Below are 17,379 nucleotides of genomic sequence, written 5' to 3'. Positions count from 1 at the left end.
TCAATGCAATCTTTAATTGATATGGTGGAAGATTGCAGGCCTTTAGTGGTATAATCACTCATGTCAAACAACTTGTCGAATGTGCCTAGTTAAAATGCAGATTTTTCATTTGCATTTGCTGAAGTAGAGAGGCAGCTTCAAGTTTTGTGTTGCGCGAGCTTTCAGAGAATTCAGCCAGGGCCAAAAAGTGTCAGTACTTTACTTATTGCATTTGACCATGACCATCTGACGGCTGTTCTTTCCCTCCTAATATCCTGTGTCTGTCTGAGAAACGTGTTTTTACCATTTTAATCAGGTCTGTCTATTTTCGAGAGAAGATCTCTGGAGATCAGTTTATTTTAAACACGCATATTTTTCCCCAACTCGGCATCTAGTAATCTGCAGAATCTCGCTCTGCCCCGCTCTGGGTGTCAGTGCTGCACACGCAGTGTCAAAGCGGTTCAGTGAAAAGGACAGATGCTTTTTTGAGAAATGTTAATTTTCATTTTTATTGTATTTTCATTTTTATGCTACAGTAGGCTAAATGTTTAGATGAAGGGCTGAAGAAAAATGAAAAGAAAAAACAGCAGAAACTTTTTTTTTTATTTGCTTTATTACATTTGATTGTTTTTTTTTTTTGTTTTTTTTAAAATGTTTATAGTAGGCTAAGTTCCAGTTCCAAGTTTTATCTTTACTTTAAAGGAAATGAAATAATAAGACTACAGCTTTGTGTATACGTGTATTAGTGTATAGACACGCTGCCCCCCCATACCCCCCCCCACCCCAGCTGGCCACTACTTTCACCAACGTGGACATTGTTTGCACTACCGGAAAACACTGCTGGCTAGCTGTCAACTATTCTTCAATTATTCATTCTTAAATCTCCTTTTCTCTAGAATAAACTTGCATCACCATAGTGTTGTATTTTCAAACATTGTGAATTTACTTGAATTTAACATTTTCAGTGATAAAATAACTTACATTTATGAAGCTCTTTAATGAATAATTATTATTAATAGTCATTAATATCTCTGAGGGAATCTGTCAACTGTTTTTGATTGACAGCTGTGGTGTCACAGTGCCCCTTGCGCAAAGTAGGCCAGCCCAGGATGACGAAAACAGTAGGTTCATGTGGAATACTTACTGTCTTTATATCAACATGTATCAACCAAATATTGTTTATTTCACAAATTGGTGTTTACTTGTTTTCCCACGACATACATGCTTTAACGTTACTGTGCAACGCTCACGTGAAGCTGACATATTCAGATAAGCGTAAAGTTCTTGTTTATATACTTAATGCTTTACCCATGCGTGTGTGAATTGGTATGAGTGTTAAGCGTCCACTCTATTTCTAAGCGTTACTGACAAGTGTGTGACAGTGCAAAAAAGTTTGTTTCTGAAGTTATAAGAAGACAATCCTCTCTTCTCCGTTGATATGCTCTAATCACAGGTGTATTGATTGACCTGTAGCTATATGAAGCGTCCCTAGCGAGCCTCACTGTAAGATAAAATGTTGCCCTAGCCACTCCTCTGCTCACCTCTTTCTCCTCTCTCCTCTCGTAAAAATCAGCACTGAGTGGTCACATTTTAGCAGTGGAGGTCCAAGGTTTTAGAAAAACTAGTATGAGATCTTAGTTTCTTGGTTGTTTCTCTCATGAAATAGACTTCATTTCTTCGAACAAGAATAGATGTAAGAGTTTAAAAGGAAAGTTATTTTTTCTGGCCATTTTGAGATTACTATCAAACCCACAAATGCTGAAGCTCCGGATACTCAATTTGCCTAAGGACGACCAATTTTACTTAATCAGAACAACTGTTTTTAGCTATGCTAACATGATTGCACATTCAGAATCAGAAATTCCTTTATTAGTCCCGCAAACGGGGAAATTTGTGACTTAAACTGGAGTGGGTCCATAAAAGGACCCACCAGAGGGCAGAGATGGACAAGGACCAGCCGCTCCAGGGTATTCATCAGGTGTGAGAGTGAGAGCAACTGGTCTATAGCTATTGAGATCAAATAGCCTTTTTTTTTTTTGCCCTTTGTATGGCTTTATTGATAGGACAGCTTCAGAGAGATGACAGGAAAAAGAGGGGGGTGACATGCAGCAAAGGGCCTTGGCCAGATTCTGCACATGGGACGCCCGCTCTACCAACTGAGCTAATGGGCGCCCCTCAAATAACCTTTTAACACAATAAACTGAATTGGCTAACATAATGTGCCATTGGACCACAGGAGTGATGGTTGCTGAAAATGATCCTCTTTACACTAGGGGTGTTCCAACAAGGGGACCTCACGATTCGATTCGATTTCAATTTCAATTATGGGAGCTTCGATTTGATTATTGGCCACGATTCTTCGATTATTGCAATTTTTAATGCTTTTTTCCATACAAGATTGATTTTGTCTTCATCTGTGGCTATATTTGTAAATAATCAATTAACTCAGTTCCTCTAAAACTACACTCATAAAGTAAATAACAAGGTTTTTTGAACATTTGACTTGTATTTTTCAAAGACACAAAATATTTTATTTTATGACTATGTAAACATTTGCACTTTGACCTACTTAACTTTGACCAGGGAAAGCTCCACTTGCAGGAGAGCCCCTTCTATTGGCGGAAAACACTGAAAACAGTCAAGCCCTGGATTTAATGAGGCGTAAACATGTGACGTGACGTGGCGTGAAGCACGAAGTTGGGCAGTGATCAGTGACAACAAAGTTGTCTTCAAAATAAGAGCTTTACTTTGCACCCCATTGGATTTTAGAACTGGGTTCTTAGCGGGGGGCTTTTAATTTGAAAGTAGCGACCATTCGTAGCTTGCCGCTACACAACAGCTGACAGTCAGCAGCTACTAGCTGTTTGGTTGTGTCCGCTAGCTGTCAGCTACAGAGACCGAGGAGACGGTAGCATCTCCTGGATCTCAGCGGCTTTCCAATTGCTCATCTTGACATCCGCGGATGAAGTGATGAACTGACTGCTGTGATCAGCTGTTTCCTGGTTTTAAAACTCCCGGCTGCGGGTCACACAACAGTGCACGTTATCGACATCTCCGCCCATGTCCCGCAATTGCCGGCACATTGACGCCTCGGATTTAGATAGCAATGGAGGCGGCAGTAAGTGTACCCTCAGAGGCGTCAAATTGGCGGACCAAAACAGACCGCCAATTTGCCGCCTTCTGTCTAAATGCGCGGACCTAGCAAAGGATCGACGTTAATTAATCGATGCCGAATCGTCAGGTGACGCATCGCGATGCATCGCCACATCGATGAATTGCACCCACCTCTACTTTACACCCATGTCGATATTCTGTTTAAAATTAGCCTTTTTCAGTTAAAATAGTCATTTACCATATTAGTCATTTCTGGACTATATTTTGGATTAATTTAATGTTATTGTAATTTTGCTCTTCTTCCAAAAATAAGGACATTTCTAAAGCCCCTTTTACACATGCACTGTAACTCTGGATTTATCCAGAGTTTAACTCGAGGAGCTGTATACAGTCAGGTCCCTAAATATTGGGACATCGACACAATTCTCTTCTCTTTGGCTCTATACACCACTACAATGGATTTGAAATGAAACGAAGAAGATGTGCTTTAACTGCAGACGTTCAGCTTTAATTTGAGGGTATTTACATCCAAATCAGGTGAACGGTGCAGGAATTACAACAGTTTCTATATATGAGTCCCACTTTTTAAGGGACCAAAAGTAATGGGACAAACTAAACAATCATAAATCAAACTTTCAATGTTTAATATTTGGTTGCAAATCCTTTGCAGTCAATTACAGCCTGAAGTCTGGAAGGCATAGACATCACCAGACGCTGGGTTCATCCCTGGTGATGCTCTGCCAGGCCTCTACTGCAACGGTCTTCAGTTCCTGCTTGTTCTTGGGGCATTTTCCCTCCAGTTTTGTCTTCAGCAAGTGAAATGCATGCTCAATCGCATTCAGGTCAGGTGATTGACTTGGCCATTGCATAACATTCCAGTTATTTGCCTTAAAAAACTCTTTGGTTGCTTTTGCAGTATGCTTTGGGTCATTGTCCATCTGCACTGTGAAGCGCCGTCCAATGATTTCTGAAGCATTTGGCTAAATATGAGCAGATAATATTGCTCGAAACACTTCAGAATTCATCCTGCTGCTTTTGTCAGCAGTTACATCATAAATAAATACAAGGGAACCAGTTCCATTGGCAGCCATACATGCCCACGCCATGACACTACCACCATCATGCTTCACTAATGAGGTGGTATGTTTTGGATCATTAGCAGTTTCTTTCCTTCTCCACACTCTTCTCTTCCCATCACTGTGGTACAAGTTGACCTTGGTCTCATCTGTCCATAGGATGTTCTTCCAGAACTGTAAAGGCTTTTTTAGGTGTTGTTTGGCAAATTCTAATCTGGTCTTCCTGTTTTTGAGGCTCACCAATGGTTTACATCTTGTGGTGAACCCTCTGTATTCACTCTGGTGAAGTCTTCTTTTGATTGTTGACTTTGAAACACATACACCTACCTCGTGGAGAGTGTTGTTGATTTGGCCAACTGTTGTGAAGGGGTTTTTCTTCACCAGGGAAAGAATTCTTCTGTTGTCCACCACAGTTGTTTTCTGTGGTCTTCCAGGTCTTTTGGCGTTGCTGAGCTCACTGGTGCATTCTTTCTTTTTAAGAATGTTCCAAACAGTTGACTTGGCCACACCTCATGTTTTTGCTATTTCTCTGATGGGTTTGTTTTGATTTTTCAGCCTAATGATGGCTTGCTTCTCTGACAGTGACAGCTCCTTGGATCTCATATTGAGAGGTAACAGCAACAGATTCTAAATGCAAATGTCACACCTGGGATCAACCTCGACCTTTTACCTGCTTAATTGATGATGACATAACGAGGGAATAGCCCACACCTGTCCATGACATAGCTTTTGAGTCGATTGTCCCATTACTTTTGGTCCCCTAAAAAGTGGGAGGCGCATATAGAAACTGTTGTAATTCCTACACCGTTCACCTGATTTGGATGCAAATACCCTCAAATTAAAGGTCCCATATTATACTGTTTTTCATCAATTCCACACAGCTGTCAGAGGTCCAACAACACTGTATTCGAAGTGTATTGCCCCAAACCCATCCGTGGTCCTGAATATCAGCTGTCTAAAAGTTGCTCTACTGAGCTCTGCTGAGAGCAGGCTGTTTCTGTGCCTGCAGCTTTAATGCTAATGAGCTCCGTCCTACTACACGCCCCTCTCAGGGAGAGGATGCCGTTCACGCTAGCGGTAGCATGCGCTAATGTTTACGGTGGATGTATCACTATGGCTTGCGAGATGCTGTCGTTCAACCATACCAGTTTGAGCCAGAATCGGACCCAGAAGGAGAGGCTCAGAAAAATACAGACTCTGCGGCTGCAGCAGGACTCCCCAACACAACCACCCGGCTCCCATCCCCCACTGACCTGCAACAGGTAACATCTAAAAACAGCTAGCGAAAGCTGTGTTTGTCTCCAACACAGTCTCCAAACTCTTGGACACTGTTCGCATAGTCTCTGTCTCCAGTCTGCACGTTTCCAGACTTTTTAATGTGACCACCAAGCTCCCTCGTAATATAATTTTGACATTAAACTCGCTTCAAACGCCGTTGCATAGCGGACCAAAGCGGAGCTAACTAGTTAGCCAGTTTCAAGCTGACTTCACCATACTCGTAGGCAACTGTAAATACTATCAAAACATGGCGACACTTACCTGTGGCTCGGGTGCAGTTGCTGGGTCCCGTATGGTTGGGACTGACCCTTTTACGAGGGTCAGTGTCGAGGCAAAGCCAGCTTTGTACTGACCCTTGTTACTGAAGCAGTCCGATGTGAAGTGGTTAGCACACACAAACAGACTCACAAGAACTCTAGCCGGCACGTTGTCGTTAAAAATGAAACGCAACCACTGCCTCTTCTGTAGCTGGGACAGAGTATAGGCACTTATGTTGATTTTTACAAACAAAAACAGAGCACTTCTTGTTGCGCTTCGACATGGTGCTTTTGATAGCGTAATGGCGGATCTCTGAGACAGTAGTGTTGTACCTGGTGGGTGGACACTGTGGGTGGGATTATTCAAATGACCGGTCGTCAACGTTGACGACCAAAGCCAAATTTGACCCGCTCATCTGGAAACTGCAGGCAAGGCACTGTCAGAAATCTGTATCTCACTCAAAAAAGCACAGATGGTCTTTTTTCAAAGTTTGTATGCGTGTGGCAGCACCATAGACCCAAAATAACACCCCAAATCCCAGAAAAATTGAGTTTTTCGTTTAATTTCAAATCCATTGTAGTTGTGTATAGAGCCAAAAAGAAGAGAATTGTGTCGATGTCCCAATATTTATGGACCTGACTGTATGTGAACACAAATATCTGCATTATTTGCCTTGGACTTTGCCCTGCCAGTTCCAAGCAAGTTGGCGTGTTAGTCCTCAGTGCTGTTTTAATCAGCTCTAACACTTACTGAAATGTAGCATAGCATTTAAACTGCTCATCGTCAAAATTCTGCAAAACATTTGCCCTGAATATTTCCCTTCTTGATCTTTCATGCTTCCGTATGGCTTTTCATGCTGCAGCTGGACAGTGATGTAAAATGCATCTGTTTTCTCTCTATTGTGACATCTTCGCGCACAATGTGTAGCTGCTTTGTACTCTTCTCCGCTTGCCTATATATGACTTTCCACTCTTTCTTTTATTTCGCGGATACGCCCAAATACATGTAGCATTGATATCGACGCATTATCATAGCCTCCTACCCAGGTGCCAACCCTCACTTAAACCATACAGAGTATTTCCAACATGTGTGAACATGTCTGACATGGACAATCTCCTGTTGTGTGCTGTATGCGTGAACAAGTAAATGTTACCTATTGTCCAGAGTTCATATGTGAAAGGGGCTTATGTGACCTGACACTTTTGAGTGGTGGTGTATATATCCATCCACACTGACTTCCATTGAGATATGCAACAAGATGCATACACCTTTTTTTTTTTTTATTGTCGCTATTATTTTCATTTTTAGAGTGTAATTTAAGTTTTCAACACTTAACCTCTTTTTTACCTGGTAGACCTCAAAATAGGAAGAGGCACTCAAAGTTGGCATTAAAGTTCTGATTGTAGAGTTTTAAAGGACGGAACATATGACATTTATTTTTATGGCATTCGCTTTAACATAGAATGTGTTGATATTTTAATTTTTCACTCCTAAGTCCCCTCTCCCCGTTTAAATGATCTGTTTTAAGATTGATAAAGACCGGTGTGATTGAACTAGATCGTAATCTTTGGGTAATACATTTTGTGTCTCATTATTCAGACATTTATCTTCTGTGTCTCTGGTGTTAGTGTGGAGAGCACTAAGTGTAGGGGAGTACCTGCAATAGATGTTTGTTAGAGTGTTGGAGAAATAAGCAGTTACCTCCGATCATACCTGTAAGGTTTGGTAATTAGTGTGGTCATATGAATGGCCAGCAGCTTACAACATTCCCTAATGTCTTCCCTCGCCTCACTTTCTTGTTTTTGACTGATGGGCTTGCTCATTGACAGGAAATCACCATCCCACTAAATTCATTATAGCAATACATTCAGGTGTGTAAGCTACTGCTGACAATGACCCTGATGAAAGACCTATGTTGGCCGGACGTGTTGGTCATTTTAAGAGGTACTGCCATGTAAAATAAAGGTGTTTTAATTTTGCACAAACCCTACAATGTGCCTTGCAGGAGACAATATAGCATTTTCTAGATTTTATCAAGTTATATTTCATCCATGCAATGACCTCTTCACAAGATGGAATAATTCCCTAATATTTGATGTATTTCTGTGACTTCCAGGCTACCAAAGATGCCGGTCAGATCGCTGGTCTGAACGTCTTGCGTGTGATCAATGAGCCAACAGCTGCTGCTCTGGCCTACGGCCTGGACAAGACCCAGGACAAAATGTGAGTAGAGAAGGAGGAGCACCACCACTGCTACAGTCAGAAGGATCCGTTCTCACTGAAACATTAAAACAGACAGCATAGTAGGTGGTTCTGCATAGGGAAGGTGCTTAACTGTTCTTGGTATGGTGTTTCCAGTATTGCTGTGTATGATCTGGGAGGAGGCACATTTGATATCTCAGTCCTGGAGATCCAGAAGGGAGTGTTTGAGGTGAAGTCCACCAACGGCGACACCTTCCTGGGAGGAGAGGACTTTGACCAGCATCTCCTGAGACACATTGTGAAGGAGTTCAAGAGAGAGGTGAATGATTGAAGTCCGTCTTTACAAACACCTCTGACCTATGGACCTGTCTGTAAGAGCAGGATTTCATGACTGTTCTGTTTTGTCTTTTCAGTCTGGTGTGGATCTGACCAAAGACAACATGGCTCTTCAGAGAGTCCGAGAGGCTGCTGAGAAGGCCAAGTGTGAACTGTCCTCTTCGCTGCAGGTACACAGACCATCCTCACCCTGCATCTGACCAGTTCAGATAGAAAATAGTAGCGATGCACAGTAATTTATTGATTGTCGTACCTTCAAGCCTCTATTTTTTTAAATGGAGTATTTAATACAATTGACAGGTCTCATTCAACAGATTGTGTCAAAGCATTTATTTTAAAAGAGCAAAATGCTCTATCGAAGCCAAAGTATGTTTGGCGTTTTTGAATGTGTTTTACTACAAAAGATAAATGAACATTTGTAGAGTCACAACTGTTCGTTTTTGTGGGCAGTTGATGTCAGTTAGATGGTTAGAGCTTCGGAGTTTTGAATCATTCACCTTTGCTCACTACATCTAAGCCTTTTACCCTGAGGTGAACATAAACTAAACTTTTGGAACCTTTTTTAAAATGCAGAAATGTTAACAAAAAAATTATCGTTCATTGGTCCCAAGATGCAGGTAATTATCGGTTATCAGTATCGGTTGAATAAAAATCCATATCATGCATCCCTACAAAAATTGGAACTATACCTTTTAACTCGGCTCCTTCAGAACAAACAGAATGACAGAAAACCTTTTAGTCTGTATATTCTTCACTGTCACTTATATATGATTACCTTAAGGCTTGAGCCCAGAATCCAGCTCTCAGTCAGCTGTCTAGACAGTGTCTGCGTCTGGCTCAGTGTTACAGTGCTGGTAGGGAATGTCCTGTCTCGTGCGTCATTGCAGCAGGTTCTGTTTTAGAGTCTGCTGCTGCTGAGCTGCTGCAGGACTCGGCCCAGTGAGAGTGGACTGTCCTGATACTGATTGCAAGGCAGGCCTAGTATAGGGCCATTCAAACATCTCAACTGTTGTGATATTATTTATTACTTTAACCTCATTTGAATGATATAAGTTTGAATTATTATTGAATAAGCATTTATGGCTGTTATTGGTGACAGCGTGGGATATTTTGTACCTGCTGAAACCGAATATGTTCACATTATGTTTTTCCTCTCTTCAGACTGACATCAACCTTCCCTACTTGACCATGGATGCGTCTGGGCCTAAACATCTCAACATGAAGTTGAGTCGTGCTCAGTTTGAAGGCATCGTGGCTGACTTGATCCGCCGCACCGTGGCCCCCTGTCAGAAAGCCATGCAGGACGCTGAGGTGTCCAAGGGAGACATAGGAGAGGTGCTCCTGGTCGGAGGCATGTCCCGTATGCCCAAGGTACCCCCTATCTACAAGTCCTAACAATGTGTCTTCAGTTTGTTTTGAATTATGAGAAGGGGAACAGTAAATCACATGCAGCTACCAAAATGTCAAGGATGACACTGATCAAGACACTGGTTTTTAATGTATAACTGCAGGAGTTCAGTTGGCAAGGGGTGACATTATTCTGCCAATTTAGGCTGCATGATATGGTAAAAATAATCATAGTGATTATTTTGACGGATACAACAATTGCATTATGATTAACAATTAGTGGGCATGATCATTTTTGCATCATAAATTAAATTTTCACTGAAAAGACGATTAAAATCCTGATGTTGTGACATTCAGGGTCTGTATCAAACAGTTTAGTTTCATCTAGAGAGCCAGATTTGTTGGTGAGATCATCTCTGTAGCACTACAGTACTTCATTATAAAGCTGTCACAGCTGATGTTTGTTACCTTCACAAAACTGCAGGTACTAGCTAGGTTACAGGATTTTGTTTCAGTGATAAACAGTCACTACACATTAATTTTACCTTGAAGTTAACCGCCTGAAGATTCATTGTAGTGAAGATTGTGAATTCTGTTGCCAAAAAGTGGCGTAACGAGTATTGTAGATTATATATTTTTGGAAGGTTCAAACAACATTGTAAGACCTTGAGCAGACCTTGTCAGAACAGACTGTGTTTTAAAGTGCTTGTGTTTAGCTCTGTTAATCAGTAATCAAAGACATACATTGCATACATGCTTGTATTTTTTGCCACAAGACATTGTACTTTGGTTTCCACAAAAATGTGCAGCAATTTTTACTTGCATATTTAATTGAAAGCACAAATTGTTCACCGTTGACCCTTTTACTGTAAAGTGCGTTTTCCTATTTACCCGTTTGTCTCATTGTTTCTGTTGTAAAGCTTCTACTTTCTGTTTGGCACTGTGTAAACTTTTAATTAGATAATTGCTGTACAAAAAATACAATATTATTGCTGTGAGGAAAAAACAAAACCAAAAAAGTTTCAGGAAACCATCATCAGTTGTGTGATAATAGTTATACTTTTACGATTTACAAGTAATAACAGTCAGTGTTTGTTTCTGTAGGTTCAACAGACGGTTCAGGACCTGTTTGGCCGTGCTCCTAGCAAGTCTGTCAACCCTGATGAGGCCGTTGCAATTGGAGCAGCCATCCAGGGTGGTGTTTTGGCTGGTGATGTCACTGATGTGCTGCTGTTAGATGTGACACCGCTGTCTCTGGGTATTGAAACACTGGGTGGAGTCTTCACCAAACTCATCAACAGGAACACCACAATTCCCACAAAGAAGAGTCAGGTACTTTAACCAGCAGCTTTATATGAGTTCTCTCTCTCTGGTGTCAAATGCAAGTGTAAATAGAGCTGTCCAGTTGCGATCAGATCACTCAGGGCGCAACAGGTCTCAACAGCCTCCTAAGTTAAGGTGTGAACACCCCCAAGACACATTGAGGGCGCATTTAAGATCCGATCAGTCAGACATCATTCAGAGGTGGTCTGGGCTGTATGTGACCACATAATTTTAGCAGTGTGTACACACATGTCCATGACCATTCACCTTGAAGGTAAACAAGAAACAGATGTTTGTGGTCACACAAACAACATTGAATTAGTAACTGCAATATCACCAAACTCCCTTAAAAGAATCTTGTGATTTTAAGAGTTGTTACTTCTTGCAAGTTAGGCATTAAAGGCAATACATGAAGTTGTTTGTTGTCAAAAGTGTCTGTTTGTGGCAGCATCGCTGTACCACCCTGTCGGCTTGTGTCTAAACTGTGCCTCTTACATCCCAACATTTAGCAGCTGTTTGAACAACCCGTTTCATCAGATTTCACCATTTACACTAAATTTATGAAAGAAAACAACATTTTATTGACTGTTCACATGTCAAATACAGTAAGCAGTAACTTATTTAGGAGACTTCACTGGTGCTTGAAAAGAGAGTCCCCAGACTCCCTTAAAAAGTCGCTCAGTTTTCATTTAGCAGGGAAGTAAGATCCGATCACAAGTGGTCACTCGAGATGCATGTTAATGCCAGGTGTGAACTGACTGGCATAAAGCTGTCCACATGTGATCGGATCACTCAGGACAGATGTTGATACCAAATGTGAACAGCCTGAGTGTCCTAAAGTACCTGACTGCTCTCCTTCAGGTGTTCTCTACAGCAGCTGATGGACAGACTCAGGTGGAGATCAAGGTGTGCCAGGGAGAGAGGGAGATGGCATCAGACAACAAGGTGTTGGGTCAGTTCACTCTGGTGGGAATCCCCCCTGCCCCCCGTGGTGTTCCTCAGATTGAGGTCACCTTTGACATCGATGCTAACGGCATTGTCCACGTCTCCGCCAAGGACAAGGGCACAGGCCGAGAACAGCAGAGTGAGTTTTATTCATTCAGTGGGAGCATGATTCACTGGTTCACTTAATTGCTGAACATCATTTCTTATCAAATCACTTGGTTAAGCATTTTGGATATTTCAGCCTTCAGTAAGGATTCTTTAATTCTGAATGCTAATGTTTATGCATGTTTTTATAACCACGAAGGACTGATTCTTGCTCTGTAACATAGTAGAGAAACTGTTCAGAGTCAATAAGCTTGGCAACAAAATGTTCCAGAAAAGGTTTTTTTAATTTTTTTTATTAAAGCTTTATTAATGACAATACCTTTGGTGCAATGTTTGGGGGATATAGCTCCATGTTTTCTCTGCCTTCTTTTGCCTGTATTATCACTACTTTAAGTGAGCAGATACACTGCCCGGCCAAAAAGAAGTCACACACCCTAATTTTTGTTGGACCGCCTTTAGCTTTGATTATGGCACGCATTTGCCATGACATCGTTTTGATAAGCTTATGCAATGTCACAACATTTATTTCTATCCGGTAGTTCCATTAATTTTTCGCCAAGATCTTGTATTGATGATGGGAGAATCAGGCCGCTGCCTAACATCTTCTCCTGCACATCCCAAAGATTCTCAATGGGGTTAAGGTCTGGACTCCGTGGTGGCCAATCCATGTGTGAAAATGATGTCTCATGCTCCCTGAACCACTCTTTCACAATTTCAGCCCAATGAATCGTGGCATTATCATCTTGGAATATGCCCGTGCCATTAGGGAAGAAAAAAATCCATTGATGGAAAAACCTGGTCATTCATTCAGGTAGTCAGCTGACCTAATTTTTTGGGCACATAATGTTACTGAACCTAGACCTGACCAACTGAATCAACCCCAGATCATAACACTGCCCCCACAGGCTTGTACGGTAGGCACTAGGCTCTCTTCTTATCCTGATGCGCCCATCACTCTGGAACAGTGTAAATCTGGACTCATCAGATCACATGACCTTTTTCCATTGCTCCAGAGTCCAAACTTTATGCTCCCTAGCAAATTGAAGCCTGTTTTCCTTTATTAGCCTCAAGGCTACAAAACTGTTTTGTCCCAATCCCTTGAGTTCTCTACGCACTGTGAATGTGGAAATGCTCTTACTTTCACTGCTAAACATAGCCATGAGTTCTACTGTTGATTTTGTACAAATTGATTTCACCAAACGTTTAAGCGATCTCCGATCATGATCATTCAAGATTTTTTTCCAACCACATTTCTTCTTTGAAGATGATGGTTCACCACTGGCCTTCCAGTTTATAATAATGTGTTGGATGGTTCTTAACCCAATTTTAGTAGTTTCAGCAATGTCCTTAGTTCTTTTCTTTGCTTGATGCAGGCCAATAATTTGACCCTTCTGAAACAGAGTAACAACTTTTCCACGACCACAGGATATGTCTCCCAACATGGTTGTTTAAGAAATAAGAAGCTACTCACTTCATCAGTTAGGATTTAATAACTTGTTGCCAGCTCAAACATATTAATCACTGCAGTAATTATCCACTGGAAGGCTCTCACCCATTTGCTCTGTTAAATCCAGGTGGTGACTTCTTTTTTTGGCCAGGCAGTTTTTAAGTGTCAAGTGCTAGCATAATGAGTGTCTCATCTGTCTGCTCTCTCCTCAGTTGTGATCCAGTCATCAGGAGGTCTCAGTAAAGACGACATCGAAAATATGATCAAGAATGCTGAGAAGTACGCAGAGGAGGACAGGAGGAGAAAGGTAAGGACAAGAAACATGAAGTGGGTCAACATCTTAAAGATTCTGTGCTTTTGAAGGTGATTCAGTCTTAGGTGGCTTTATAACATTTCTACATCTTTACCATCTTTCACAAATGGTGTGTTTAGAGTGTGTATATTACACAGCCACACTCTTGTTCTCCTCTAACCCTCATGTCATTGTCAGGACCGTGTGGAAGCTGTCAACATGGCTGAGGGCATCATCCATGACACAGAATCGAAGATGGAGGAGTTCAAGGACCAGCTTCCTGCTGATGAGGTACAGCTTTGTTTTCAGTTTACTCAGACAAAGTTTATGCTGAAACTTTGCTGCTTTAAATCATTAAATTTAAGTGCCCCGTCAGTCAATTCATTGACATTTCCAGTTGCACTAAACCTTGCTTAAAGGAATAGTTCACTCTAAAACAAAATTCAGTCATTATCGACTCACCCTCATGCTGATGAGAAGTCCGGTGTAGTTTCTTATTCTTCAAAGTGCAGCTGGAGACCCGCGGGGGTACTCTCCGGCAACAATAATCCATATAACGAGCATAAGTGGCGACCCAGAAGAAAAGGTCCATAAAACTACACAAAAACTTCCTCCATACTGCTCGTCCGCTGCAATCCAAGTGTCCTGAAGTGGCGACATCCAGAGTTTACTCGAAACAACGTCATTTAGTACATTTTTCTAGCCTAAACAGTCACTATGCTATATCTGCCTGGAGGCACGCTCCGCGTTCACGCGAGTCTCCCTCACAGCCGATTGCACTACGGAAGCTGCGCCGGACAAGATGAACGAGACTCGCGATAGATACACACCGGTATTTACTTCCTGCTGTGAGTGTCAAAGTTTCAAATCACCAGTGCAGCAGATCCCTCTTGTGTTTGTGTGTCGCGCAGTTGCTCATAGCAGGAAGTAAATACCGGTGTATGTGTATCTATCGCGAGTCTCGTTCATCTTTTCCTCTGGGTCGCCACTTATGCTTGTTATATGGATTAGTCCTGCCGGCGAGTACCCCCGCGGGTCTCCAGCTGCACTTTGAGGAATAAAAAACTACACTGGACTTCTCATCAGCATGAGGGTGAGTAGATAATGACTGAATTTTTTTTTTAGAGTGAACTATTCCTTTAATGGATGAGATTAATTAATTCTTGAGATGAGAAGAAACCTTTTTATGTAGCAGTCTGAAAGTATGGGAGGTAGCCAAATACCTACAGTAAGGTTATGAATCCCATCAGCATAGCCAATGACATGTAACAACACTGTCTGCTGTATTTGTATTTGATGATGCAATTGGAATCCTCCAGTTTGTGCTGCTTATGTCTTTATACATGACTCAGCTTTAGATGTTCATGTTTCCTCTGTGATATGTCCACTCACAGTGCACCAAACTGAAGGAGGAGATCTCAAAGGTCAGGGATCTTCTGACAAACAAGGACTCAGAAACGGGAGAGAACATCAAACAGGCGGCCACCACCCTACAGCAGGCCTCCCTCAAGCTCTTTGAAATGGCATACAAGAAGGTAGGAACATACGTTCAGTGTTAGAATATTACTGTAAAAAGTAATGTGATTTGAGTAACTCGGGTCATGGTGAGATTCTTATTAGCATCTGTTTCACACATTGGTATAAAATGTAAGACCGTATTTCCTAGATGCTTAGGTTCATACGTAGTTGTTTCAGGTCTATTATCTATCTGTAATGGATTAATTAGAAATGTCCTAAATGAACACTGTATTTTAGTACTTGCAATAAACTTGCAATAAACCACCAAATTACATAGTTCTTTCCCCTGCCAGATACTTACCTGGCAGGGGAGATACCATGATCAAGAAGGTGGTTCACCCTTGGTGAGGCTCAGCCATTGCACTCTGTTTGTGCTGACCCCTGCGAATTCCCCAAATGTGGCAATCTTGACTGCATAATTTGTGGTAGTGGGGGACTGCGTTCACGCTCTCCCCTGATATTCAATATGGAAGTGGACTGGTAGCTGAAGAGGTGCCAGTTCACTTCCTGGGTTACTGACGAGGTGCCCTTGAGCAAGGCACCGAAACCCCCATGTGCTCCCCGGGCGCCTGACACGGCAGCCCACTGCTCCTAGTCTGCAGTGTGTGCACTTACCATGTGTAGCTAGTAATGGGTTAAATGCAGAGGACTAATTTCGGGTGTGTTTGCATGTTCCATGTAAAGATAACTGACAATAAAGATTCTTCTCTTCTCTAACAAACAGAATCTTCAGAAATGATTGGAAAAATTAATTTAAATCAATTAGGGACCTGTAAAATACAGCTTTGCCAGCTTCAGTCTGACATGCGCACGTTACTCAGCTCTAGCATCTTCTTCCTCCCTGCAGATGGCAGCAGAGCGGGACAGCAGCAGCAGCAGCTCAGGCTCATCAGAAGGAGAGAAGAAAGAAGGCCAACAGTAGACCTTTGCACTTAGGTGTCACGTGGATTCCATGACAACAGAGGACTGCGGTGCTCGGGGGTAGACTGGGTGGGTAGGGTGGCGGCCTTGAGTTACAAGCTGAATCTTAGTCATTCTCTCAGTAACATATAATTCTACTGTGTTTTGGCAGTAAAATACTCTAGAGAAGTTAAATGTCAATGTATGCTCCACCATGTCCTAGGATATCCTGTCTGTCTGTAATTTCATTGTCTCAAAACAGTATCTTGTTATTTTTACAAAGCTGTTAATTTCCATAGTAGTAAAAGTTTTTCGTTTTGTCTAAAATATGTGTGTTTATGCTTCCATCAGTTTTAGTTGTTTGTACCAGTTGAGCTGGGTTCAGAAGCTTGCTCACTGTTCGAGCTTTGGTACAGCAGACAGCCCTACTCCGTCTACATAATATAATACTGTGCAGTGCTCCATCAATTATAGCTATCTTGTTTTAATAGTGCACTCAACAACTTGGAGGTTGGAAGTTACTGTACAAAATATTTAAGTATATTTGACTTTTCATGTCAGAAACTTGTCACCTGTCAGTTGTCCTGAATGCACTCTAAAGATTTAAAAAGGAATACAGAACTGCAGTAATGAGGTGTTTTCATTTCATTAGTTTTATTCTTTGAATGTGTACAAATGAGAGGAATTATGAACCCGTTTCTTCTCACGTCCTGTAAAGCCAGGGGACATCACTGTCATAGCAGGAAGGACAGAATATAAATAGAGTGTGTGTGTGTGTGTGTGTGTGTGTGTGTGTGTGTGTGTGTGTGAGAGAGACACCCTGTCTATTAGTTTTTGCATCCTTTTTTGTAGCAAGCATATTTCTGAAGGTATCGCTACTTCTTGTGAAACTAGAAAGAAGTTGGGTGAATGTGGATGTTCAAGTTGTACAATAGAGGATGAGGCCTTAGTTTACCTCTCATTACAAACAGGAGGAAGAGTTGTACAGGACTGTGGAGATTCAGTACAAGCCCAGCCAATTCCCCAATTAAAGGAATTTAAGTTGCTGCCATAAACTGCTTTGTGTAACTGGATTGTTGCTGGGTGCCTGTCTAATAGTGATCCAAGCAGCTCTGTGTATGAATGAACAAACCAAATTAAAATGGGGGTGGGGGGTGTTCTGTTATTTAGGGGTGTGTGATTATATTACTGGAGTGACAACTCATGTGACAACATGATAACTGTTGCTGTCTTTTCTAATAAAAATCTGATGGATGGAA

At 41.7% G+C, this 17,379-nt stretch overlaps 1 protein-coding gene across 1 annotated transcript in view; it reads left to right on the top strand.

Annotated features, from left to right (window-relative positions):
• hspa9 (heat shock protein 9) overlaps positions 1–17,379 on the top strand; it is a 29,622-nt gene extending 12,243 nt beyond the window's left edge. Inside the window, exons 7-16 of the mRNA XM_084353945.1 lie at positions 7,822–7,928; positions 8,064–8,226; positions 8,321–8,413; positions 9,405–9,614; positions 10,695–10,922; positions 11,775–11,997; positions 13,623–13,717; positions 13,901–13,993; positions 15,097–15,237; positions 16,068–17,379. Of these exons, the coding sequence (XP_084210071.1) occupies positions 7,822–7,928; positions 8,064–8,226; positions 8,321–8,413; positions 9,405–9,614; positions 10,695–10,922; positions 11,775–11,997; positions 13,623–13,717; positions 13,901–13,993; positions 15,097–15,237; positions 16,068–16,142 (1,428 nt within the window). The 3' untranslated portion in view covers positions 16,143–17,379. The remainder of the gene's footprint in view (positions 1–7,821; positions 7,929–8,063; positions 8,227–8,320; positions 8,414–9,404; positions 9,615–10,694; positions 10,923–11,774; positions 11,998–13,622; positions 13,718–13,900; positions 13,994–15,096; positions 15,238–16,067) is intronic.

Source organism: Pagrus pagrus, assembly GCF_965226575.1.
Source record: "Pagrus pagrus genome assembly, chromosome: 5".
Lineage (NCBI taxonomy): Eukaryota > Metazoa > Chordata > Actinopteri > Spariformes > Sparidae > Pagrus > Pagrus pagrus.
This window is presented reverse-complemented; position numbering and strand designations above follow the sequence as displayed.